The sequence below is a fragment of the Pygoscelis adeliae genome, unplaced genomic scaffold, assembly GCF_000699105.1.
Source record: "Pygoscelis adeliae isolate BGI_AS28 unplaced genomic scaffold, ASM69910v1 Scaffold26, whole genome shotgun sequence".
In the NCBI taxonomy this organism is placed as follows: domain Eukaryota; kingdom Metazoa; phylum Chordata; class Aves; order Sphenisciformes; family Spheniscidae; genus Pygoscelis; species Pygoscelis adeliae.
The window spans coordinates 3,580,829-3,606,355 of NW_008825104.1; the positions used below are offsets into that span (position 1 = coordinate 3,580,829).

General features: G+C 39.0%; 1 protein-coding gene across 1 annotated transcript in view; it reads right to left on the bottom strand.

The window, feature by feature from the left end:
• The window catches only part of COL4A3BP (collagen, type IV, alpha 3 (Goodpasture antigen) binding protein), an 84,915-nt gene that overhangs the window by 28,211 nt on the left and 31,177 nt on the right, over positions 1–25,527 (bottom strand). The window contains 3 exon segments of the mRNA XM_009327310.1: positions 1–25; positions 1,054–1,192; positions 2,486–2,593. The exon segment at positions 1–25 is cut by the window's left edge and continues 22 nt beyond it. Coding sequence (XP_009325585.1) covers positions 1–25; positions 1,054–1,192; positions 2,486–2,593 — 272 coding nt within the window.

Here is a 25,527-nt window from a genome sequence, read left to right on the forward strand (position 1 = left end):
AAATCATCTTCTTCTTCTTCTACCACTGCATTTGAGAGAGAGTGTGTTATGTGAGTGGGAAAGCTTTTCCAATTCTTTCGTGTGCAAAGAAGAGTTAAGAGCACCTTCATGCCTAAACAGCATTTAAGATTTTTTCCTATAACAAGTCATGAACCCCTCTTTTTTTTTTTTTGACCCGAGACCACTATCAACATTACTTCAGAAACTATCAGGAGACTAACATTTGCTCAGTGTTGACATTTAGCACTCGATTCTATGGTAAGAACATTATTTTGGTGTTACAACTGGATAAGCAGGGAGCCACGATTCAGCAACTATCTACTCTTCTACATTAGAAAGTTTGCAAAGAAGTGGAATTGTACTTACCCACCGTTTTCTTACTACGAAAAGTTTCAGGCTGCCACAACAAACCCAGGGACGAATATAAATGCCTCAGGAGAGTGCATGGATATGACAACAAGCTGTGCTCTGAGAAGAGCAATTCAGAGATACGTAGACATCCACACCCGAGTCTACTAGAGCCTCAAGTGTGCACCCAGTGCTCTAGTTCCAGCCAATACATCTCAGAAGAATTCATTATGGCAGCACCTTTGCCTTTTTTAAAGAATGTATTGTTTCTATCAAAACTAATATCCTATTCCTTTTTCAAGCATATATCAAGGATATCCTATATAGGATATAGGATAATAACTTCTTATTTTAAAATAAAAGTTAAGAGACACAGCAACAAACTAACTTGAATTCATCTTATGGGGGTTAACAATTATCATTCTATAACATCAAATGCTTAAAAGAGCGTTTCTTTTGCACAGCTGACAGCTACAGGTTAATATTAAGTTAAGTAGATATTTATGGGAATCTGACTTCTGAAGTGAAAATACTTAACACTATTTATGCAGAAATATCTATGAATTGATCCCTTCAAAAAAGAGTAAATTTAAGAGACATTTTATTTATATGGCATCAAATGCTGTAGTAACTATTTCAAGTTACACTGTTACTGTGTAAAAAGCTAACTTCTATGGAGATAAGAGTTTTCAGTTACAGTTTTACCTTTATCCCTCTGGAGTTCATCTTTGGAAACTGCATCTGCACAGGCATCAAAGTATTTCTGTAAAGTATCAACTTGTCTACACAAGATGTCTCTAAAGGTTTCCATTTCTGCAAGCTTCTCACGTAAGCTATGGCCCTTCTGAAAATACAAGAGAAAAAAGCCTGAAATGCTTTTATATACTCAGCAATAGTTCAATGCATAAATAAAAAAAGACATGGATTCTTGCAGCTATGAAGAACAAATTCAAGTACACTAAGGACACTTTAGGTATCAGCAGCTATGAAATACTGTTAATGTCAGAAGAGCGAGTCCAGAGGAGGGCCACAAAGATGATCAGAGGACTGGAACACCTCTCCTGTGAAGACAGGCTGAGAGGGTTGGGGTTGTTCAGCCTGGAGAAGAGAAGACTCTGGGCAGACCTTATAGCAGCCTTCCAGTACCTGAAGGGGGCTTACAAGAAAGCTGCAGAGGGACTTTTTACAGGGGCATGTAGTGATAGGACAAGGGGTAATGGCTTTAAACTGAAAGAGGGTAGATTTAGATTAGATATAAGGAAGAAATTCTTCACTATGAGGGTGGCGAGGCACTGGAACAGGTTGCCCAGAGAAGTTGTGGATGCCCCATCCCTGGAAGTGTTCAAGGCCAGGTTGGATGGGGCTTTGAGCAACCTGGTCTAGTGGAAGGTGTCCCTGCCCATGGCAGGGGGGTTGGAACTAGATGACTTAATGACTAAATGATAAATGACTTTAAGGTCCCTCCCAACTCAAACCATTCTATGACTCCATGAATGTAAGAAACTGTAACAAATGTTCCTTACTCATTTTGTCCACTGGTCTCAATTTTTCCTCTTGACTGCATCTGACACTTTAGGGCACCCAACAAAAGCTTATTAAAAATGCGATCTTGCATGCTACCAACTTTATGCCTATTTGCCTGAAAACAGTCAGCTCTAGTTTAAGATCTTTGTTCCAGTCTTTACTGTCCTTTCTTGTGTTGCTCCTCTTCTGCTCTCCCAGAAGTACAGCCCACCCAAGTTCATATGTTAAATATTTATGCTTATGAGACAAAGCAAGTCATCATTTGTCAATCAATATTAATCAAAACTTAAGTCACAGAATCAGCATTCCTTTTCATTTACAGGCCCTGATATTCTGAGGACTAAACTAGGAAAGGTTAATAAATGCTCCCACAGGTTTGATTTTCTTGCCATTGGAAGATGACACCACAGTCTAAAAGGGACAACTGCACAGAGGCACAAGACAGCTTCCTGTATGACCTGTTTATCATCATATGATGAATTACTAACACTTACAGTAAACCAAATATTTTGTATTTTTTCTATAGTTGTGTGAATTATTCTTCAAATAAGTTATTTCTTTTCCAGTTGCACGTTATTTACGCACCAATACTAAGAAAACTTTATTCACTAACCTTGAACGAAGAGGTGGATGTTGCAGAGTATCCACTTGCTCCAGAAACAAGAGACACCATGGAGCCATGGCGTCGTAAACTTGACTCTGATCCATAGCCAGATTCAGTCTAAAAAACAAACCACACACAAAACTAGAGTGCTGAGGCTTTTAATAAAAAAGAAATCATGACAGCAAGATTAATGTCATTTCCTCTGAAACCAGTCCATTTGTTTCTTGCCAGGAAGCAGCAGGGGCTTAACAACTCAAATTGTGCCTGCGTATTTAAGACCTTGATGCAGCATCTGTAAAGTTACTATGAATCTATTTTTTGTTATCATAATGATCTGTAAAAAATCAGTTATCTACAACCTATTATGTGCCCCCAAAAGAACAAGGCAACATATATTTAAGGGTTCAAAAAGGGGATAATGTTCCATTATCTTTGTTTATGTAATCCCTACCAAGCAACTTTCACATAGCATTCAAAAACCTAGAGTACTCTACAATTAATCAGAGGGCTAACATGGTTCAGTCTGAAGACAATCAGCCTCAGTCAATCCTTCCAATCATTCAAATAGTGTGCCATTTTATTTTTAAAAGCAACAAAATAGAGATCATAGAAAAAACAGACAATTACTGCTCTCAAGTCTTTTTTTTTGCTTGTTCCAGGCTTCTTTAGCAAAATTCTTTAGACTAGACCAAAATCATTTTTTTACAAAGAACAAAAGTCTACATAAAACAAGGTGAGATACTAAAGGCAAGAGGCAGAAGACAATAATAGCAACTAATTAAACAATGAAGAATAAAAAAAAATCCCTTGATTAAAGTAACATTAAAAAGATCTAAAAATAACAAGTTTGACAAATTTCCTCACAAATCAAACAGAAGCAGATACTTAGGAACTGGGAAAAAAAAAATTCCTTAAACGTTAACGTAAATGGCCTGTGCATGGCAAAGGAGAAGAAAAACCCTGAAAGAGATTGTAAGAAATAAACAGATGGTTCAGAGTAATATTTGAAATACTGTTAATAGATGTGTTTGATCAAGTAGATAGTGACAACATTGTGAAGGACTTTTGACAGAAATAAATTCTGTAGTAGCACAGAAATTCATATGGGGCAGGGAGAAGGGGGGAGAAAACAAATGATATAGAACAAACAAGAAGCAGGGATGAAATTCTAGCTGTTGTACTTTTTAATGGAAAAATTGGAAACTGCTTAGGCTTTGGGAAGGCAGGAGAGTGCTGATAAATTAAGATGCAAATGAACTTAAAGAGTATTAAAAGCAAGGAGAAAGGACGAAAAGTTGAAGTGTTGGTTAAAACAGGAGGATTTGGACAATACTGCAGTGTGTGGGACAAAGTATGTATGTTTGGGTTACAAAGGAGCAGTGGCAGAGAAACACAGTTTTAGAGAAATGAAGGTATGACCGAAAAGAAAAACGTGAGTCCCAGAGTTGTCAACGTAATTCCTGAATGAACATGACTTAATGAGATTATCCAGCAAAACGAAGCAGGAAGGAGTCAAGAGTCAATTTCTATCTGGCCCATTTAAAGAATGAGGTGGAAGACAAGAAAGTGTTGAGGAAGCAGAAGAGAAACAGGATGAGTATCAAAAGTAGAAGCAGAGTTGAAAAATGAGTATGACCAAGAAATGCAAGTGTAGTTAGAAAAAGGTACTGCAAGTGTCTTTTTGGAAGAAGGCTAAGTGATCACCAACTTAAAATAAAAAAAAAAGGCACTTGTAAATTCCAAAGATTTAATAAGGCACATCTTAAGTTAATTGCTTAATTTAGCAAAAAATTAGAAATACTGCAACTTATCTGAACTAGCAGAAATAGAAGTTTATGTTAATGACAGCTTAGAGTGAAATGATAGAACACAAGACAGTTTCCTTATTAAGTCATACTATAAGGATGTATTAATAATTTAGCAATTTCTGCTATAAATCATGCATTTAAAGCTATTTTATACTGAGCAAGAGTCCTAGAAAAATAGCTACATAAGTGTAGCAACCAAAGTGCTAAAAGCTCATTTTTTTAAGAATTAGTCCTACTATTTGTTTTAAAGCTTGGCTTTAAAATATCTATCAGAATAGGCTTTTTGTTAAAAACATTCACATTGGATACATGGGGCTTTTTTAGAGTATCAGTTCAAGTGTTAAGCAGTATACCTAGCTTTGGTAATGTATTTGGGATATTGGACCACATTTTGAATTGCAATGCAATACAGTGCAAAGATTATACTCTAATTCACTGGGCTGTAATTTTAAGTATAACAGAAATCAAATAACGAAGCTTTGATTAGGTTCTTTGCAAATACTCAAGAGCTTTTGGCTCTTTTTATGGACTTGAAGTCCTCCAAAGGCTTGACCAGTAAAAACAAAGTAGGTAAGGGAATAAAAGGATTTTTAAAAAGACAAGTAGAGTTTTGGGCATACAATTATTTTGTTTCAGAAGTGTTTAATGAGCATCAACCTCAAAAGAGCATTTTGTAAGAGTCGCACCACACTCTGAAGCATGAAACATTTCTTAAGATTTCTTCTAAATGCAAATCTAAAAAAACTTCACTGTTTTACTGGAAACTTCAGTGTTTATTTAATCATATGCTACAAATATTAAGATGATTCTGAATGTGCTTTTACTACAGTAATTTTGTCACTGGGGACTCACTCTATTTTCTCTGTAAGTTGTACACACTAGAAAGAAGGTAGAATTTTATTTCAATAGGATATGACTTAATGAACAGATCAATTTTAAAATGCAGCCAAAATATCCATTGCATTGAGGTCAGAGCATTTTACCTAAGGACAGCAAATGTCTTCTGATTGCTTTCTCCTTTAAGTGAGAAAGATACACCCATGCAAAACCTGGATTTAAGCTTAGGAAGTTAAATTTCTGAATTTCTGTATTTGAAGATTTAATCAAAGTCACATCTTAGTAGTACTACTCTAGAACTTACAAGAATAGATGTAATCTTAGAAGTAGAAAATCTGGAGACTTACATTCTACATTTGAATTACATTATTTTCTTCCAATATTACCTATACAGTCAATGCTCAGTTAATTTAGTTCACAAAACAAAAGCTGAGGGTGGAAGAAAAACAACTTCTTTCCATATCAATATGTAAGCTTGATTTTTTAAGGTGCCTTTCAGAAGTATATTTGACTGTCATTTCTGCTTGTGATTAATAATTCCACTAAACAGTTTATCCACACTTCAGAATTGTATACAAGACAGCATATACAGCTATCAGCTGTATACAGCTATCAGCTTGCAAAACCTACCAATAAAAAGGTGCTACATAAAAAGCATTTATGCCATTTTAACTATTTGCAACCAAGGAGCAAATTTGGCAGACGGAACAGCACACAACATGAATCCAAAGCATGTGCATTTACAGATCATGTTCACAAAACTCAGACAATTATGTTTTAATAGCCAAGGGGAAAAACTGAAAATTACATCAAAAATACTTATTTGTCAGAAGAAACAGAAAATAAGTATTCCTTTGTAACTGATACAGAGACAAGCCATCCAGCTCACAGACAACACATGCAAGCAGCTTAACACAAACAATGAAAGCACACATCATGCAAAGCCCCACCATTCTACTACCGCAACATCTAAACGAGAGCAGGTCACTGCCGCATTTATGTCTTGCAAAGCAGATCATCATTAGCCATTCACTGCAGAAATACTCAATTACATTGAGAAGAGGAATGTTGACACAAGCTTCTTCTGTTTACACATATTTTAGTTTCCCAAGATAAAAATTGGAAAAGCAGGTAGAGTCCATATGATAGAAGCTAACAGTCTCTGCTTGAAAACAAAATAACTTGGAGAAGTTGTATCAATTCATACCATCAAGCACTAATGCTAAATTACCATGCTCAGTATATAGATGCAGTTCTTTGAAATTCCATGCATACATCATAGCTTCAAAGCTACACTAAAACTGGCATTTGTTAGTACATTGCAACACCTTCAGCTTTCTAAGGCATTGCACAAAATCCATTAATCCTTTCAAAATGCTTTTTCGTTGTGACAGACGAGAGGAAAGGGCCACATGATCCAAAGCTTCACGTGATTCTTTTCTGGAGCAGGTGCTGGTATCAGCAACAAGGCAGTACGTCAGAAAAGCTGCTTTCATTAAAATAGCTAAGTATTGGCAGAATCATATTGCAGACCTCCATTCTGGCTCACACTGATCCACCAGTTAAGGATTTCCTAAATTGGGTCAAGAATACTCTCGAGTAAAGCACAGACTCACAGCAAAGCTCCCCCACTTAAAAAAAATTAAATAAAGCAAATTGTTCTTCCATGCCTTCAAGGAATTATTTTGATTATGTCTCAATTTAGTGCCTGTCAAGCACTTCAATGTATGTTTGTCCACCGATGCAGGTATTTTCAGTTAGCATTATAAATTATTTATTAATTTACATAACACAAGCAGCAGGCAGCTCCTCCCTCTAAGGCACACGGCTCACCCTAGGAGGTGATAAAACAGACATTAGGATACAGTGATTCTAATCATGTTCTCTGCAGTATTTGTAAAGAATCCTACTACAACATCCAAGAGATCAAACCACAATATCTTATGAAAAACAAGAGTGTAGAAAAAAGTAAAAACACAAAATGAAAGAGCTGAAAGGTAGTATGAAAGACTTAGTGAAGACTAAGCAGACAAGCTCTGCCGCAAATGTTTCAACACATACTTGAAGAAAGAAGGGTTACTGCTGGACTGAGCCAAGGAAGGGCTACCTAGGGATGGCTGCAGACAGTAAGAACACCACAGACACTACAGGTAGGGCAGTCCGAGATGCATTTCTGAGTATTGAAGTTAAAGATACAATTAATGTGTCTGTAGGTCTGATTTTTCAATTGTTCCATAGCCACTGACAATGGTGATTTAAGGCTTCAAAAACGAGGTAGTTACTAGCAGGAAAGCAGAGATGGGAATTTCACAGTCTGGGTCACAGCAGCTGGATGATGATTCCCCTGCCTCCAGCCCTCCCAAGCACAGTGCAGGAGACTACTTAGAAAGCAAAAAAGTTTCTAACATGACCTTTCTTTGCAACTGCAAAAACAGGAAAGAAATGTAGATGTATTTTTCCTCCAACAGTGATAAATGTTACAATTCCATAGTAAATAAGCATACCAAGCACACAGGAGGAAAAAACCCAGGAATTCTGAGTTGAAAAATATGTATAAGACAACTGAAAAAGCAGAAACTATAGCAATATAGCCCTAAGATTGTTTTAACTGATACACTCACTGTCCAATCTAAGTAACAATTATCTTTTGGGTCTTTACTTCTCAAACTCCATATACTTTTGGTAAGTCACCATGTGTTGCCTGCAGACAATAAGCCTCTAACAGCTGCATGAGCTAGAGTAGTACACAGGCTGATAAGCCCTGGAACCACATACTGCTTTCTAAAGAAAGGGAAAGGGCTGAGAAGCAGTATCAAGACAAAAATCATTGCAGAGAGAAGAGAACGCAGGTTGACAAAGCGGCAACCAAAGGCAATGGTTGCCTTTGATAATCTTTATCCATGTAGTTCACACCCATGTTTAATTACATGCATGTGTACTGTTTTTCCATGAATTCTCTTAACTGTTACTATTCACCAAATATTATTAAACATCTTTAAATGTTAAGATTCCACAAAAGCTGAATAGGTAGAGGCAGGTGCACCAAAAGCAGAATGAAGAACAGCCAGGACACTGAGCAGGAGGACACCCAACAGCCCCACAGAGAAGGTGAGCAACACAACACCTTTACCATCCTGCTCCTCAGGCTTGGGAACCACTGTGTCAAAGTGGGATTTTACAGAATAAAACTCTTCCCTGAGCAAAAATACCAAACCCCAAGCTGACAATAACTGCATCCCTCCGTACACTGACTTAGTAATAAAACTAAAGCAGCTTGTACTGCTGGGCCACAAGGCTATAGCAAGACTGGGAGAGGGCTACATTTGTCCCTCCTGTGAATCTGGGCTGTCAGGAGAGGGACAAGTAAGATCTGTAGAGCTACACAAGAACTAGAAATCTCCATTCTGCTATTAGACTCTGTCAGGAAAAGCACTGATGTTCTGGCCTCAGCTCCCAATGCACTGAAGTACGTTTTCTTATTTGCTTTAATGCTTTGAAAGCTAGAGGGAATAGTCATAGATTTCAACGAATGAGTTCATTCAAATACATACTGCTTGATGTTGGTTTAAGGATAGTCCATGCGCAGCTATGCCTTTAAAAATAAAACCAGTTCTGATCCTAACTGAAAGCACTTGTCATATCATTCTTTTTAATAGTTACACGAAGTTACAGAACAGTTAAATTGCATTCAATAGTTACATTAAATATTATTACATCATCACTATGTATAAAATTCAAAAGGGAGTGTAAAAGGGAGTGTTGCCAGGGACAATGCACAAGTGCTAGGAGGCAGACGAGCCAGGAGGTGGCAGGGAAACCCGCTGCAGGAGCCTCTAAGAGAACCAGCCTCTGAGTGCTCTTCCACGAAGTGCCCATGAGGTGGAAGGAAAGCCTGCGTCATGCTGGGACAGAGCACACAGGAACAACCCAGCTCCCATCACCAGTCACGAGGACTAAACTACACGCCACGTTCACAGTTAACAGGCATTTAGGTAATATCTTACCTACCCTTCAAAGTGGCAGGGAAGGAATTATTGCCACTTACTCCACTTTTTTTTTTAACCTATGTAAGGTAGCGAAGTATTATATTAACATCACCTCTGTGTAGAAGTGGAAAAACACAGCCACAATCAGTGTTACGCTGAAGAATCTTGGGCTAAAGACCATAATTGGATTTCAAAGGAGAGACCATGGTTAAACAGCAAAGGTTTTTTTTCACCTTTGCAGAAAGTTACTTGTTACAAGTCTGAGCCAGTTTTGGTCCTGGAGTTGAGAAGCCTACACTTTGCTTATTCAGAAGAAACATTTTTACATCAGAAAGCCCTAGAATTCAAAGTACAGGTGTAGGCAAGATTCTTACTTGCACAGAAAGAAATGGACTACAAAAAACTTTACAGCAACACAGAACAAATCCATCAGCAGGCTTATCAATAAGCAGAAAAACTATGAAAGCAAATGCTTTTGCAAAAAACACAAACATCGTTAAATCTCTCTTGTTCACCTAGTGCAGTTAACAGTTATCTTGTCACTGCTACACACACGAACAGATTTTTTCCCTCCATTCAATCCTCAGACATTCACCTAGCCATCAGAACAGAAATATCTATTAAATGCTCAGCATACCCCAGAGTATGCAATAGGTAGCAAGCACTGGGGGATGAAGTAAGTTGGAATTCTCAAAGATGGAAAAGTCCATATTATGTTTGACAGAGGATTTAAGAAAAATTGATCTTACACCCAAAGGAAAACTACGAGAACACATTCAGTTTAAACTGCAATCTTACAACAGTAACTGGATAAAAAAAAAAAGCAGAGAAAGAGAAGTTTACTTTCAACACAGTGTTTGTTTTGCATCTCACACCTTATCAAATCTAACACATTTTTCTTGACTTTCAAAACCTATTCCCTATTCTTCTTATTTCCTTCTTGCTGTAGCCCTTGTTTTTATCAGGTCTCAACACCCACTTCCCTCAAAACCAAGGGAGGCTCACTGCACTCATTATACAGTTGAGCCAAAATGATTACACAAACTAAGGGACTCCCCAGGACATTCACCTTTTTGACATATTCCTGACACAGCTTCAGATTCCTGAATTTGAAGTTTCACAAAAACAATCCTTCTATTTGTGTCAAAATTATGTTTGGACAGGCTGGATCGATGGGCCAAGGCCAACTGTATGAGGTTCAACAAGGCCAAGTGCCGGGTCCTGCACTTCAGCCACAACAACCCCATGCAGCGCTACAGGCTTGGGGAAGAGTGGCTGGAAAGCTGCCTGGCGGAAAAGGACCTGGGGGTGCTGGTCGACAGCCGGCTGAACATGAGCCGGCAGTGTGCCCAGGTGGCCAAGAAGGCCAACGGCATCCTGGCCTGTATCAGGATGATATGATTCTATGTTTGTTTACAAACGAAGCCCAGCCTGGTTTAAAAGCTCTTTATGCACACAGAATCCTACCATCAGTAGAAGCTTTATGCCTGTTTCCAACCGTATATCAGTTTGGCAACATAAAGATTCTGTATCTTAAGCTCAAACTAACCAGGCAGTAATTTTGTCAAAAGGTAATTTGTGTTTTTACAAAAGATTAACACACTAGATAGAAAGTATCAGTTACGAAGTTCTGAAGGGATAACTATATAAACAAAAAAAGAACAGTTTTGCATGACAAGCAAAGAGCTTACACGACAAGAAACATTCATTCATTCACAACATCCCATCTACAAGAAGGGCCAGAAAGAGGATCCAGGGAACTACAGGCCTGTCAGCCTGACCTCGGTGCTGGGGAAGATTATGCAGCGGTTCATCTTGAGGGTGCTCACAAGGCAGGTGCGGGACAACCAGGGCGTCAGGCCCAGCCAGCACGGGTTCATGAAAGGCAGGTCCTGCTTGACCAACCTGATCTCCTTCTATGACCACGTGACCCGCCTAATGGACGAGGGAAAGGCTGTGGATGTGGTCTACCTGGACTTCAGTAAGGCCTTTGACCCCGTCTCCCACAGCATTCTCCTAGAGAAGCTGGCGGCTCACGTCTTAGACAGGTGTACTCTGCGCTGGGTCAAAAACTGGCTGGACGGCCGGGCCCAGAGAGTTGTGGGGAATGGAGTTAAATCCAGTTGGCGGCCAGTCACGAGCGGTGTTCCCCAGGGCTCAGTTTTGGGGCCAGCTCTGTTCAATATCTTTATCAGTGATCTGGACAAAGGGATCGAGTGCACCCTCAGTAAGTTTGCAGATGACAACAAGTTGGGCGGGAGTGTTGATCTGCTCGAGGGTAGGAAGGCTCTGCAGAGGGACCCGGACAGGCTGGATCAATGGGCCGAGGCCAACTGTATGAGGTTCAACAAGGCCAAGTGCCGGGTCCTGCACTTCGGCCACAACAACCCCATGCAGTGCTACAGGCGTACAGGGAAGAGTGGCTGGAAAGCTGCCTGTCGGAAAAGGACCTGGGGGTGTTGGTCGACAGCCGGCTGAACATGAGCCGGCAGTGTGCCCAGGTGGCCAAGAAGGCCAATGGCATCCTGGCCTGTATCAGAAATAGTGTGGCCAGCAGGAGTAGGGAAGTGATTGTGCCCCTGTACTCGGCCCTGGTGAGGCCGCACCTCGAATACTGTGTTCAGTTTTGGGCCCCTCACTACAAGAAGGATGTTGAGGTGCTGGAGCGTGTCCAGAGAAGGGCAACGAGGCTGGTGAGGGGTCTGGAGAACAAGTCTGATGAGGAGCGGCTGAGGGAACTGGGGTTGTTTAGCCTGGAGAAGAGGAGGCTGAGGGGAGACTTCATCATGCTCTACAACTACCTGAAAGGAGGTTGTAGCGAGGTGGGTGTCGGTCTCTTCTCCCAGGTAACAAGCGACAGGATGAGAGGAAATGGCCTCAAGTTGCGCCAGGGGAGGTTTAGATTGGATGTGAGGAAAAATGTCTTTACTGAAAGAGTAGTTAAACATTGGAACAGGCTGCCCCGGGAAGTGGTTGAGTCACCATCCCTGGAAGTATTTAAAAGACGTGTAGATGAGGCGCTTAGGGACATGGTTTAGTGGGCATGGTGGTGTTGGGTTGATGGTTGGACTCAGTGATCTTAGAGGTCTTTTCCAATCTTAAGATCTTACAGAATCATAGAATCATTAAGTCAAACACCTGATACACAATGGATGTACCAACATTTTTAAAAAGTTAAATGAAAACATGAATTGGTTTATAAAGACTAGCACTACCTGATTCTATAATTCTCATGTTAGGCTGTGCATCAAGAACAAGTCTAGCGTGATAAAAACAAAATGCCGAAGTGATAAATTATCTTAACACTTCAACTGTGTAGACATAAGACCTAGTCCCAGATACAGAAAGGCAAAGATATGCATATAGTGCAGTTCCCACCTCAAAAAACTTTAGAAGCAAATTTAGATTATGGTAAGAGCTCTGTTTGATTGAGTTTCAAGTAAAGGGCACATCTGGATATCCAAAAGGATAAAAATTCAGATCATTTCCAAAAGCTTGTTGAATCACCAACCTGAAGCATCAGAGTACTTCCTCCCATCATAACATACCATGATACACTTCATTCTAACAGGTCAGGACTGGGAAAATTAAGTTTCCATACACCCTATATTTACTTCTGTGTTAGTTCATTTATGTACAAGCATTTGAAAAGATACCAGTTCATGTATTTAACCTCCTCAAGTCAATATCCTGTGTGACCACTAGAGGGAAATAGCAAAAAGGAAACACACACATCTAAAGGTTACTATTGGTCAAAGCCCAACAGTAACCCTTACCCTGTTTCTGCTTCAGTCCCTGGGCATATAAACCTCCTTTCCTTGGCAGACAATTAAAAACAAAGCAGTTTTACCTTTAGCCTTTATAATTACATTTGAGAGACACTGCTAAGTGAGGATAAAGTTTTCCACACAGTATGCAAGAAGTAACAACGACATCTATTTCTGAAAGAATGACAGTGAATTAAAAGTTTTAATAGAGATTAATGAAATTATTCTGAAGTCACACCTCTCCGCCAGTTCAAAATAGTGAACCAACTAACAACACATTAATTTCCAGTTAAGATTGTCCAAAGTCATTAGCAGCAAATTAAACACTCTGACAAATGGTTTGGCACATATTTCTTAAAACTTCATCTAACATGAAGCAGTTAGGCTCAATATAATCTAGGTTTAAAAAAGAACGCTTAATATGTGACATACAGAAAACTGGGCACCTCTGTCAAGTACCACATCGAGTAGAAGACTTTTCTTCACATTCAACTGCTCTGCCATTAGTCTGCAGCTGTCAAACATACAGCTCATCGTGAAAAGGAGTTTTATATACCAGCCAGATGAACATGCACGGGATTTCTTCATGAACAGAGTATGCATTAAGTAGGTTCTCACCAAACTAGTTTTCCCTGTATGCATATGCACTTTGAGAAGCATCAGAAGAAACAAAGTTCTAGTTAAACCCTTCTAAACCCATAAAAAGTCATGCAGTAGTGATAACTTATTTCAAATGAAATGTCTCTATCTACTCTATTCATAATGCTTAAGTTTGAGCAGGCTTACTTTGGAGTTTGTAGAACTGTTTTATGCAGTGCAACTTTCAGAAAGCTAATCTTTGACAATTAAAATGTTATCTGACATTACACACAATATCAGTAAACATATCAGTAAAAATATTAAATTCAACTTAATCTGCCAATATAAAACCACCCCCCACGCTATCATTACTCATTCATGTGAAAAGAAACAGACTGCTTTTATTTGCTGAAAGCCAACACCCTCTGTGCAAGACAATAGGAAAAACAACTTCAAGCACAGCACAGATCTCTACAATAAGCTGACCTACCCTGCCCTTTAAGGAAAACCTGGGAACTGGTGGAAAAACAGCTCACAAAAGGTTGTTTCTAGTGCACCAGAAGAAAGCAAACCAAAGGATCTAGGCTCTAAAATGCTCAGGACTTTGAAGATAAGCATTATCACCAGTTTTATAAAGGATTGTAATACTGTTGGCCATCATCAGGTTGTGCGTTAAGCTGTGGGTCACCTTTTTTGTTCTTATGCTTTCCAGAGGGGTAAAAAAGGATGCCAGTGCAGTGCTGGGTACAAACACAAAAACCTCCCTGCCATAAGCATTAGCTAGAGAATAGTGTACTACTGATAAAACAAGCAGTTTAGTAGTCTATTCTAACTCAGTTTTCTAGTAACTAAACTGTCTCATTTCATTACAGCATTGCTGTGTTTTGTACAAGCTGTAAGAGCACTTTCTGCAGGAACTTGTGCCTTAACTGCACACTGTACTATGAAAAGTCCAGGCAACTGCAGAAACACATTCAATATGTATGTCCTCAGAATAAATTATTTTGTAGACCCAGATATTCTCTACATACTGCTAAAGTCCAGTCCCATTGCTGGTTACCTTACAGCAGTATACCTCTGAAGAATTCATCATGAGAAAGCCACCCATGTGTTAAGAGCTCACAAACCACTCGAAACACTGATGCTATTGCCTGAAGACACCAGAGCGTGTGTATGGGGGAGTGGCATAAGACTGAAGGAGTATGGCTATATTCTTGCTGTTGTGATGTGCTTTGAATTGCAACGCATTAAAAGCTGACTTCACCTCCATCGCTAAGTGAGGGGAGGGAGACTCTCCCCTGACAGTAGGCGAGGCAAGGTGTTCCCTGCCTGTTCTGCATGGCAGTGACAAAATGCATATTCTGTCACCAGATCTTCATATTCTGACAGATCTGCATATAGTCCAGTTCAGGCGTGACAAAGTAGCAGCCATAAAAATGGCAGTAAAGTGAAGCTATGGTATCTTCATCCAAAAGAACTCCAGACTCAAAGCTGCACCACAGTCTGAGACAGTAAAGGAAAACTTTGCAGATTGCCTGTGTATCACAGGGGTCTAAAAAGATAAGACTTTTCTTGAAGCATTTTATATCAAGACACTATAAATCAATGAGGCTGGCAGAAAACCTTTCCAGCCAGGTGACACACAAGTTTTGCTTCTAACTACAGCCTCAGGTCACATATTGCAAGCTTCCTTTTCATATGACCAAGCCCAAACACATAATGGAGCATGGTTTTACTCCAGGTGCATCACCTATCTACTCACATGGATACTGCAATAGAGGCTATGTAGGACTGGTACTGCCGGCTGAACACTCTTGATCTATTGAAGACATGCATCTAGCAGCCATGATGGCCTCTTTTCAAGAATTAAAACACAAACTAACCCAGTAAGTCTCTGAAGATCAATTAGATACACTTGCACAAACCTTAAATCCTATCTGCTGTTTGATTAGATTATGGGAAGTGTAGTCTAAATAGCTGTTGTTGCCTGTCTTTTGCACTTTCTTTTTACATTTCAAAATGGCAGGTTTACCTAACAGATTTCCTCAAACCTACTAATACCACTAAACACAAGAAATAGGTATCTTTCTGCTTAACCTTGTTCAGCATATTTGGGGGCAGGAAGAAACAAGAATGGAAATAAGTAGAAGCTGCATCTTCCATCAGTGCAAGAATAAAGCAAAACTTCAAGTAGACAAGAGCTTAACCAGATCTTTTATTTACAAAGTCTGAAAACTAGCAAATTGAGGCAATAAAACTTCACTTTGTTAAAAAAGGATTGTTTCAAGACAGGAATGAGGAATCATTTTTGCTGTGAAGCAGAAAATATTATGACATGAGCAAGGAAGAATTGAACTGCTATATAAAGAAATGTTGTTTTATCATACAATCAGAATGACTAGGTTGCAATGTATCTCTAGTACCACCTCCTGCTTAGAGTATGTCCAGTTAGATACCCAGGCCTCCACCCCGTAAGGATGCATTCTTCAGAGAATTATAGTATCTGCTTTCAAAGCTGAAGTGATTGTTATGAAACATGACTGGAACACATAGGCAAAGAAAGATTGGGCTGGTCAAAGTGAAACAATCTGCATTGTTTATAATTAATCAAGTGTGTTGGGCTGGAATGGACTAAAAGCTTTAGTCCAGCTTTAAACAGTCTTAACTGTTTACTTATTAATACTACTACTACTACATATTAATAGTAGTACTTAATTAATACTACTAATACTTGATAAAGCTGCAACTTACAGCTGCTGTTCGACCACAGGCCCAAGAGTGGCAGAAGGGTGCCAAGACACACAAAGAACTATTTTTTTACTGTCATGAAAGGGAAGTTTCAACAGTTTGGAAGTGACAGCATTTAGGTTTGCTGCAGCATGTGCTTGCGTAGTCCACCAAAACTGCTGATTCACTGGCCTTCCCTTAAAGTCTTCTTTCAGGAAATATACAGTTCCCAGCAGTAAGTACACTTAGCAAATTTAGTAACATTAAATGACAAGCTATATCATATGTATTAAAAAGTTCCTGCTGGTAACAGTGCTAAAATAATGTTTAAGACATACCCAAGTTTAGTTTTCCTCTTTGAAAGAGCATATTTGATTCAATTTTAAAGAAAGAAACTTTTGTTATTTCCAGTAAAGGACTAATAACTTGAGCAATCCATCTAATTTTCCCCTGAAAGGACAGCTTCTCTACAACATCTACAAATTTCACTATCAGCATCATAACATACATCAGGGCAAGTAGTTCTTGTCAGCTGAGCAGTCTCAGCTATATTTGCTTGCTTAAACCAGCAATTTTAAGATAATACACGAATCCCCACAAGTTATTTCAGACGGGGGGTGTGGGGGAGATGGACATCTCTCTCCCCCTCCCAACATTTTCTGATGCCTGTGTTCATACCAATCAATATATGACATTTAAATACTAGCAGTTAAATATTAAACCTTTCCTCCTCCCTTCCCATTTAAAATAGGTATGCTCAAGACACCAGAATTTTGATTCCTCTGCAGTAGGTCCATTCACATAGATGACACTAAGTGATAGCAAATGCATATTTTCAAGCATTATCTGTTTTCAGAAACAGAAAAGGATCTTTTTATTGTTCTACAGTGGAAATGATATTAGCATAATTACCTTAAGAGCTTCCAATAATGGCAAGTGGACATTGAATTAAAAAAGCAGGAGATGCCCCAAGTTGTCGTCTTGTGTTTTTAGAAGAATTCCCCCAGCTGTTCAGAGTCACATTAGCTCCTGCAGCTATTCTCTTTTTCAGGAGGGGCATGGGGAGGGCAGTGGTGGTGGGGTGTGTGCCTTTGTGTGTCTGTCTCTCTCGAAAGAACCAAAAAATAACTGTTGAATGTTACTGAACATGTATCACTGCCACTTGTGCACCCCACCCATGTGTCTGAGCAGCTTCTACTCCCTATGGCTAGGGTGTAACTGGTCTGTTAATATCAACTCAATGAGTTCCACTGTAATGAAAGCTCACTGAAGAAAAACCACCCCTTACAAAGTCTTTTTAGAAAGAAAAAAGACTGCATTTGGTAGAGGATGCATACAGAGTATCCAAGATTTTTCTGTTAAACTGTTAATGCACAGTACTGTTTGAACTGGTAAGTAATTCTGAGTAAACAGCATGCAGATCTATTTGACAAGTGTCAACTTTTAACTGTTTAACCACTCACTACTTCCACATTGCAGCTCTGTACTTTCTGTTCTTGATACCAAGAGCTAACCCCGATTTGAAGGGGAATCTACCACAGAAGTCAAACTTGACACATATCTCTCTCAATGAACAATATTGTTTTCAGGGAGACCATGCAAAAACATGCTGCCGCTCTGCCACGGAAAGCTCGACTCCTAGAACTACTGTGTGTCATTCTGCCGGTTACAAACATTGACATTCCCCTTATTTCTATTAAATGGAAGTATACACTATCAAAATTATCTACCACAGTTGTTTTCACAAAATGGATTAATAACACCTTTGAGTTTACTACTAGAATTCCACTTGTTTATAGAAATGAGACTGGTTATTTACTGCACAGCCAACTGCATGTTGAGTCCAGTAGCTTAGTTCCGGTCACCTCAAGACTCAGCATCAGACTTGGCACCAAGTTTACTTTAGCCATGTACATCACCCTTCCATCAAATAGCATTACAAAAATATTGACTGACATACTCTTAACAGCTTAGCAGTAGCGTCACAAGCCTTTCTTGCTCTCTGATACCGAGTTAGCACTTTTCAAAGTGTTTTCTTGCATGCGGTATCACACCTACAAGGCAATGCTCTGCTATTGCATTTTGGCATGTAATTTTCAGGCATTCTTTAGACATTTCAGAACACCCTGATTCACCAGGCTGGCTATACAGTGATCAAAAAGCTACTTTAACCTTTATGTGCATGTGAATCTTCAGTCAATTCATATATTTAGCTCATTTAAGGGAAAGATAGGAGTAAACCATTTCAACTAAGTTCACTACCCTTTGGGGGTAGGGGTTTGAAAGGAGTGTTCAAGACCTCTACTAAGATTATGAAGACCACCTGTTAATGCTCTGACTAGATGGAGGAGAAAACTTTTTAATTAGGAACATATGGCAGACAGTGACCACAGCTTTCATGGATACAAAGATTTAAGATTATCTTAAGCACACGTACGTATACAGCTTCAGACTCAGATAAGCAGCTCCCAACAGAATAACAAGCAGGCTCAGCTATTAACCAAGACACCGCTAAACAATCTAGCCTTTCTTCACCCAGCCAGTCTCCATACTTTAGAAAGTACTAGAAGAAGCACAATCACTTAAGAAACTGAACGCAATCCAAGCAGCACAAAGAATTATTTCTGGAAAGAAACCAAAAGCCAAGACAGCAGAGTTGGAAAGACTGAAGTTGACAGAAGAGCAGCAAAAACTTAACACTTGTGTACACTGGAGGAAAATGAAGTTCAAGGTTTACTTGGTTATAGGAAACATTGTACTGCACCAGCACAGGACAGGTAACAATCTGCAGGTAGTTCTAGAGATGAATCACATTTAGTGGTTCTCAAGCCGAGTAAGTAAAAAAAATCATGGTGTTACAAAACAGGGTAGTTGACAAGACCCACAAAATAATTCTGCGTTCTGTATAACATCTGTAAGATTCTCAGTAGGAATACTGAGTTTAATTTTGGTGCTGTACCTCAAAGAAAGATGAGGGCTGAGTTTGGAAGAGAGTCATACAAGGTATCAGAGAGTTGTAAAAGCTGTCCACATGAACATCAATTGAGGAATGGGGAGCTGTTCAGGCCAACATAAAAAGACAAGAAATCTTAAGTGTTGCAAAGATGAAGGGAAGAATCTCCTCTCCAGACTAAGACTACTCCATAGAGGAAAACTCAGATGAGATGATGATGGCAAGAAGAAATCCCTTGAACAGCAGAAAAAGGCTAAAATGATTCCATGACCCCTCACTGTTACAACACTCACAAGTCTAACTTACAATGAAACATGGCATCCAATAAGGATGACTTTAGTTCATATTAGGGGAAGAATTAGGATGAACTTTATGACTCTTCCTTCAGGAGGGCCCTTGAGTTTATTTCTCCTCTGATACGTATACCAGTCAGATGTCACTGAAGAGCAAAAAGGAAAATTCAGTATTCACAGTTAAAGGACCAATGAACTTGAAAAGCTAGACAAGGTGCTTGGACTACAGACAGCTACATCCTTCTCCTGTGTATTTCCCACTTTAGCGTGAGGTTCAGGCCAAAATCCTAAATAAATAAGTTTATTACTGCAGAGTTCAGAGACTATGCTTGGACTTAATTTTTTGTTTAGTTATCAGGGAGTATTTTTGCAAACACTCAAATTCAGCTTTGAAGGGAGATGTCAAATGTGAATACACAAGAATTTAAGTTACATATTTTATGTCAACACACAACAGTGAAAGAGCAACAAGAGCAGATCTAAGTTCCTGCATAAGCTTGAGCAACAGTTCATGGTTTTCTAGTTTCAAACTAGTACACAATGTTTTTGCAACACCTTTAAGCATATGTCTCTACCACTCATCAGCGACTTGCCTACACACTGAAGTCTGTTAAACAGGTGACAACTTTTTACAGCTTAACACAGGTATCTGATTGCTGTTCTCCAGCTTCCTCTTAGGCAAGTTGCACTGCTGCTGCAAGTCAGTGCCTCGCAATGCCACAGTGAGTGGGGCACTAGCTTCTGGAGCAACATGTGATATCACAGAAACTAATACGGTATTCTATACAATCCAAAGTGTCACCGTCAAACAGGAAAATTCAGACTTCGTTGATGTGCCGCAGAGCATCAAACAGAACAAGGCAATCCAAATCAATTTGATAGGGAACAACAGCTGACACCAAGACTACTTAAGAAACTTGTTCCGATACTTAGGCCACCGATATCAACAGAGGAAAAAGGAGGCCTCATCATCACTCTCCTACAATCCTCACTATGAACCTGAGAAATAAAAACAAAGTTAAACAATATTTATCTACTCCCATACCTCCTGTGTTTTCCTTCATCTGCACTGTTGCTTCTACTTAAGCCACTCTTATTTGTGAATGGGTATGGAGGGGAAGTAGGGCCAGAGGAACTGGTGTTAGGATGAAATGCCAAAAAAATGGAACAGATTAGGGAACCACATTTTTTCCTTTTCAGACCTCAGCAACCACTGCTGAGGAAGAAAATAATTTAAAAATCACACATTACTGAAACACCTAAACTCCAGGAGAGGAAGTAGCTGGAGAAATGGCAACAGACACTATTCCTATTGCTCCCTCCTGTATAACTTATCTAAAGTGACACTATCAGAAAGTTTTAATTTTAAAATAATCAACAAGGTTGTATTTCTAATTAGCATTCACTCATCAACAGTGGAGCAGATACCATTTGCTAGAAATTACTTGACAGTGCCTAGTTGTCAGCTATATAGTAAAGTGGTACCAAAAAAATTAGATTTATAAACATAACACCAGCGTAGACTTCTGAGAACCATTTGCAGAGTGTTTCGTCATGCACTTAAGTATAGCCTACATAAACATCCAAACTACTTATTTCAGTGGCTCCACAAAGATCTGCCAGAGAACAGGAAAATTAAGTTTAATGTACAAAACTATTTACTGATGGCAGAAATTTATACTTATTCAATTTCTATTTAAAAAGTTTGTTACATCAGTATGCTGAATCAAAATGTTTCTATAGCATTCCTACTCTGCATATACCTTCCTATTCATTCTGAATTATCTTACTAATATTAGCTTCAGTCCAGACACACAACAGATTTGGAGCAATTTATTTGCATGTCTTTATTGGCATTGTCAGCAAACTAGTTCCATCTTGGGACAGGATTCAAGAGGTGTAGAAAAGGAGAAAGTTACCCTGTCTTCACAGAATGTTGTAACTCTCCTCACAACTGCTGAAAGCCTGTGGACAAGTTAAACATGTAGTACCCTTCTGTACTCTCCCTTTCCTGTTGACAACCTGAGCTCTATTTTTCACAAAATAAAACTCTGATATTGGTTTCTGATCAGATTAACTGGTCAGAAATTTTTTGCTCTGGCATCTACTGCTAATAAAATAGTAGTACGAGAAAGTTACCTCCATTAGCATTTTTCAATGTTTTCTTAGCACAACTAACAAAAAACAATCTCATAGATCAATATTTACATACAGTATTCAAACAAAAGCATGACTTAAAGTATTGTTAATGTGAAATTTCTTAAGGCAGCTATTACGTTGAAGGAATGGGTACATGTACTTGGGTCTCAGTCTGAAGGTGAAGCATTCCAATTACAGAACAAAACACGGGGAATTGAGATACTCTGGGTGCTTATCATCAAGTTGGAAGTAAAATTTAAGGTTTCCTCCGAGTTTGAAAAAAGTTACGCCTGCATAACCACTTATACTTAAGAGAAATAACACAAGGACAGAAGGACAAGTTTAATTTTAAGAAATACTTTAATATTGTACTTCAATATTAATACTTTTACCTGATATCCTTCATACTGTTTACCCAGAAACTGATTTGTATTACCAACAGATTTAAGCAATCTGACATTAACTCAACCTTTTAGAATTGGAACAACTTGAACAGTTTGAGGGGGCTCCTTCAAGAGTACTCTGTGGGTTGTTTTGTTACATTTAGGATGCTTCTCAAGTGCACAACACTATGGTGCTCTGTTTTTAGCAATTGGGAATTTTGCTTTTGTACAATGTTGCACTCATGTTAGATTGGCAAAAGCCCACCTCTACCCCTTGTCCTCTCTTCAGACACCTACCTGACTGCCTTTTCTGCCTCAACATCACAATTACTGTTAGTAGTAATATTTTTCAATGCCTAACAGCACATTCAGTAACTCCTTTAGAACAGTACATTGACCAGAGAAAACACAACATGCAGATGACCTTAAGAGTGAAATTAATGACTCTTATTACTTTGTGCATAAGGTAACTATTAACATTTTTTAGGTTACATGAAAAAAAAAAAAGAACCACATTTTATGTGGTTAACAAGCATTTTGTGAACATTTCAAGCTGACAATGTTTTCTTTTCCACAACAGTATTCTGAAGCGCCCTTATTAACTGCAATCAAAATTATGCTGTTTAAAGTTTGCTTTGCAGTTTTCGAAATTAATCTATGAACCAGGAGCCAGATTCAGAAAATAGTTGTCTTAAAACTAAATGTCCCAATTCCAGTTTACTTGTTTGGAAATGTATCAGTGTTTCATAAAGGAAATGAATCAACTGTTTTAATACTTATTCTGACACTTGACTTTACTAGCCTGCCAAATCCAGCTTTTTGTTTCTTCACCATCTTAACTAGATCTGTAGTTCACGCAAAAAACTGGGATGTAAAGCGTTTTACTGAGTTTGACAACTGATAATTTAAAAAACAAGTTGTAGCATATTAAGGATTTCACAAAATTAGAATCACAAGCTAAACTATCTTTGACCCCCCTGCCACGCCCTCTCCCCCCAAGCTATTTTGGGACAAAAACTGCTAGAAAAGAGACATTGTAGAAGTTTTAGTCTTCAGATGTTTCTGTATAACCCTATTCTAAGTCACGATGACTCCTCTCCCAGTGTCTAATCAACAGTAAAAACAATGAAGTAGTCACTCCTTCAGGGTAGCCACTTGATGCCTTTCACAGTCAGACTTTGAAATTCATGTCTCCTGCTCTAGATAGAAACACCTTGTATATCATCACTTCAAAATGAAAAAAAGGAACCTACTTATTCCTTACATGCCAAATTTGTTGGATACCTGGATATGTCTCTGGAGAATGACTTTTTACAGTTTGACACACTGAAGACAGGTACTGTAAGAAGTTCAGCAAGGCTTAAAACAGTATTTCAGTTGGATAAACGCAAGATTTTGAAAATCCAAGACTTAAAACACTGTCAATTTATTTTGCTTAAGAGTCATAAAGTCAATAATGAACATATGCAGAATCTGTGTGGAAAAAATTAAAACCAAGATGGAACAAAATGGGACAAACCTAAGCTGATGCAGAGTTTCTCATGAAACATTCATTTCTAAAATTCTCAGCAAGTTTTCAAGTCAAGTGTTAGATTAACATTACAAGAAATCATTATCTAGATCTCAGGAGTCCAAGTTAATTTGCTCAAAATAAGTCTAATTATCCAGATGATTCTCACAGCAAACAGCAATTCACTCCCCTCATCTATACCTTTGGGAAGTAATGCAAATTTGTAAGTTAACGTATCGACTCTACCAGAGTAGAGGGTAAAGAATGAAAACTTTGGATAAGTTTAATATATGTAAATAAACACCTTCCACTTCAGTGAAAAAGTAAATCTTGTTTATTCATACTACATTGAACAGATAAAATGAATATGTGCTAAGTTACATGCTGCAGGAGTCCATGTTCTCTACAGGTAAACCCAGACATTTTCCTCAAAAAACAGAACTAAACATTTAAGCCGGTTTCTCTAATCTTAAGTTAGAAATTCCATGCTCCATTTGCAAACCATGGTAGAGACCTGGAGTCAGTCCTTCAATTTATTATTTAAGAGAACAACTTTTCAAAAGCATTGATACCTTGGTGCTCATCCATCGTCAATGTTTTTACACCAGAAAAATGTGTAAACCTAGTCTGGTCTTGAGTTCTTCAGCAATATACATTGCCATTAGATCCATCTACGAAAAGGCAGGCAGCTAGACACCACACAGACATTCACTCACTCCCCCCCTGCTTCCCTGCAGTGGGATGGGGGAGAGAATTAGAAAAAAAAAGTAAAATTCATGGGTTGAGATAAAGACAGTTTAAGAGGACAGAAAAGGAAGGGAAAATAATAATCATCATCAAAATAAGTGATGCACAATGCAATTGCTCACCACCTGTTGACCGATGCCCAGCCAGTTCTCAAGGAGCAGCCCCACCACCAGCTTTCCCCCAGTTTATACACTGAGCATGACATCACATGGTATGGAATAGCCCTTTGGCCAGTTTGGGTCAGCTGTCCTGGCTGTGCCCCCTCCCAGCTTCTTGTGCACCTGCAGCCTTCTCAGTCGGTAGAGCATGGGAAGCTGAAAAGTCCTTGATTTAATGTAAGCGCTACTTAGCAACAAGTGAAACATTGGTGCGTTATCAACATTATTCTTGTACTAAATCCAAAACACAGCACTGTACCAGCTACTAGGAAGAAAATGAACTCTATCCCTGCTGAAACCAGGACAGTATCCACCCCTTATTCTGTACCATCTACATCAAGTCCAGGTCCCAAATTTTCAAATACATTCCAATTAATCACCACCACTTTTCCTGTCTTCTGATATATATATACAAACAGGTATCATTCCCTTAGTCTATGGGCCATCCCTCTAAAATGTTTGTTGACTTCATTTAGTCCGTGACTTTGGGCTCCATCTGTCATAACAGTCCTTCAGGGCAGGAGAGATGGTGTGTGGTGTTGGATTGGTGCATGCTGAAGCCAGTTTTGGTCCCATCACCACTGCACTTGTCCGGCTCTATCATCATTGCCCTTTGCTCCATTTCATCAAAGTTCATTCTTCATTAATCTAGGTGATTCTTACTGTAATACTGTTGATGCAGCATATAGCCACCACAGAAGTGATGATATACAGTATTATATTGCAATTAACATCATACAATTTAATTCACTGGCTATTCTCACCCAAAATCAAATGTCTTTGAGGTACACATCAGTCTTCCCCACCCTTCCGCATTATCCACCAAGTGCACCCAGGTCCTTGAGCAAAAGCAATCCCACAAATGGGTTTGCCTTTGCCCGAGGCAGGAATAACCCAGACTGTCTTCCCCAGCTTATTTTTTACATGCACTACAGGGACTTTATTCCCATCTACAGTACGTAGAAGGTCTGACTAGGCAGGGCCAGCTCGATTGGCAGATCCCCTAGAGTTCACTAACCAGGTGGCTTTTGCTAAATGTGTATCCCAATGTTTGAATGTCCCACCACCCATTGCTCTCAGTGCAGTCTTTAACAGTCCATTGTATCGTTTGATTTTCCCAGAGGCTGGTGCATGATAGGGGATGTGATACACCCACTCAGTGCC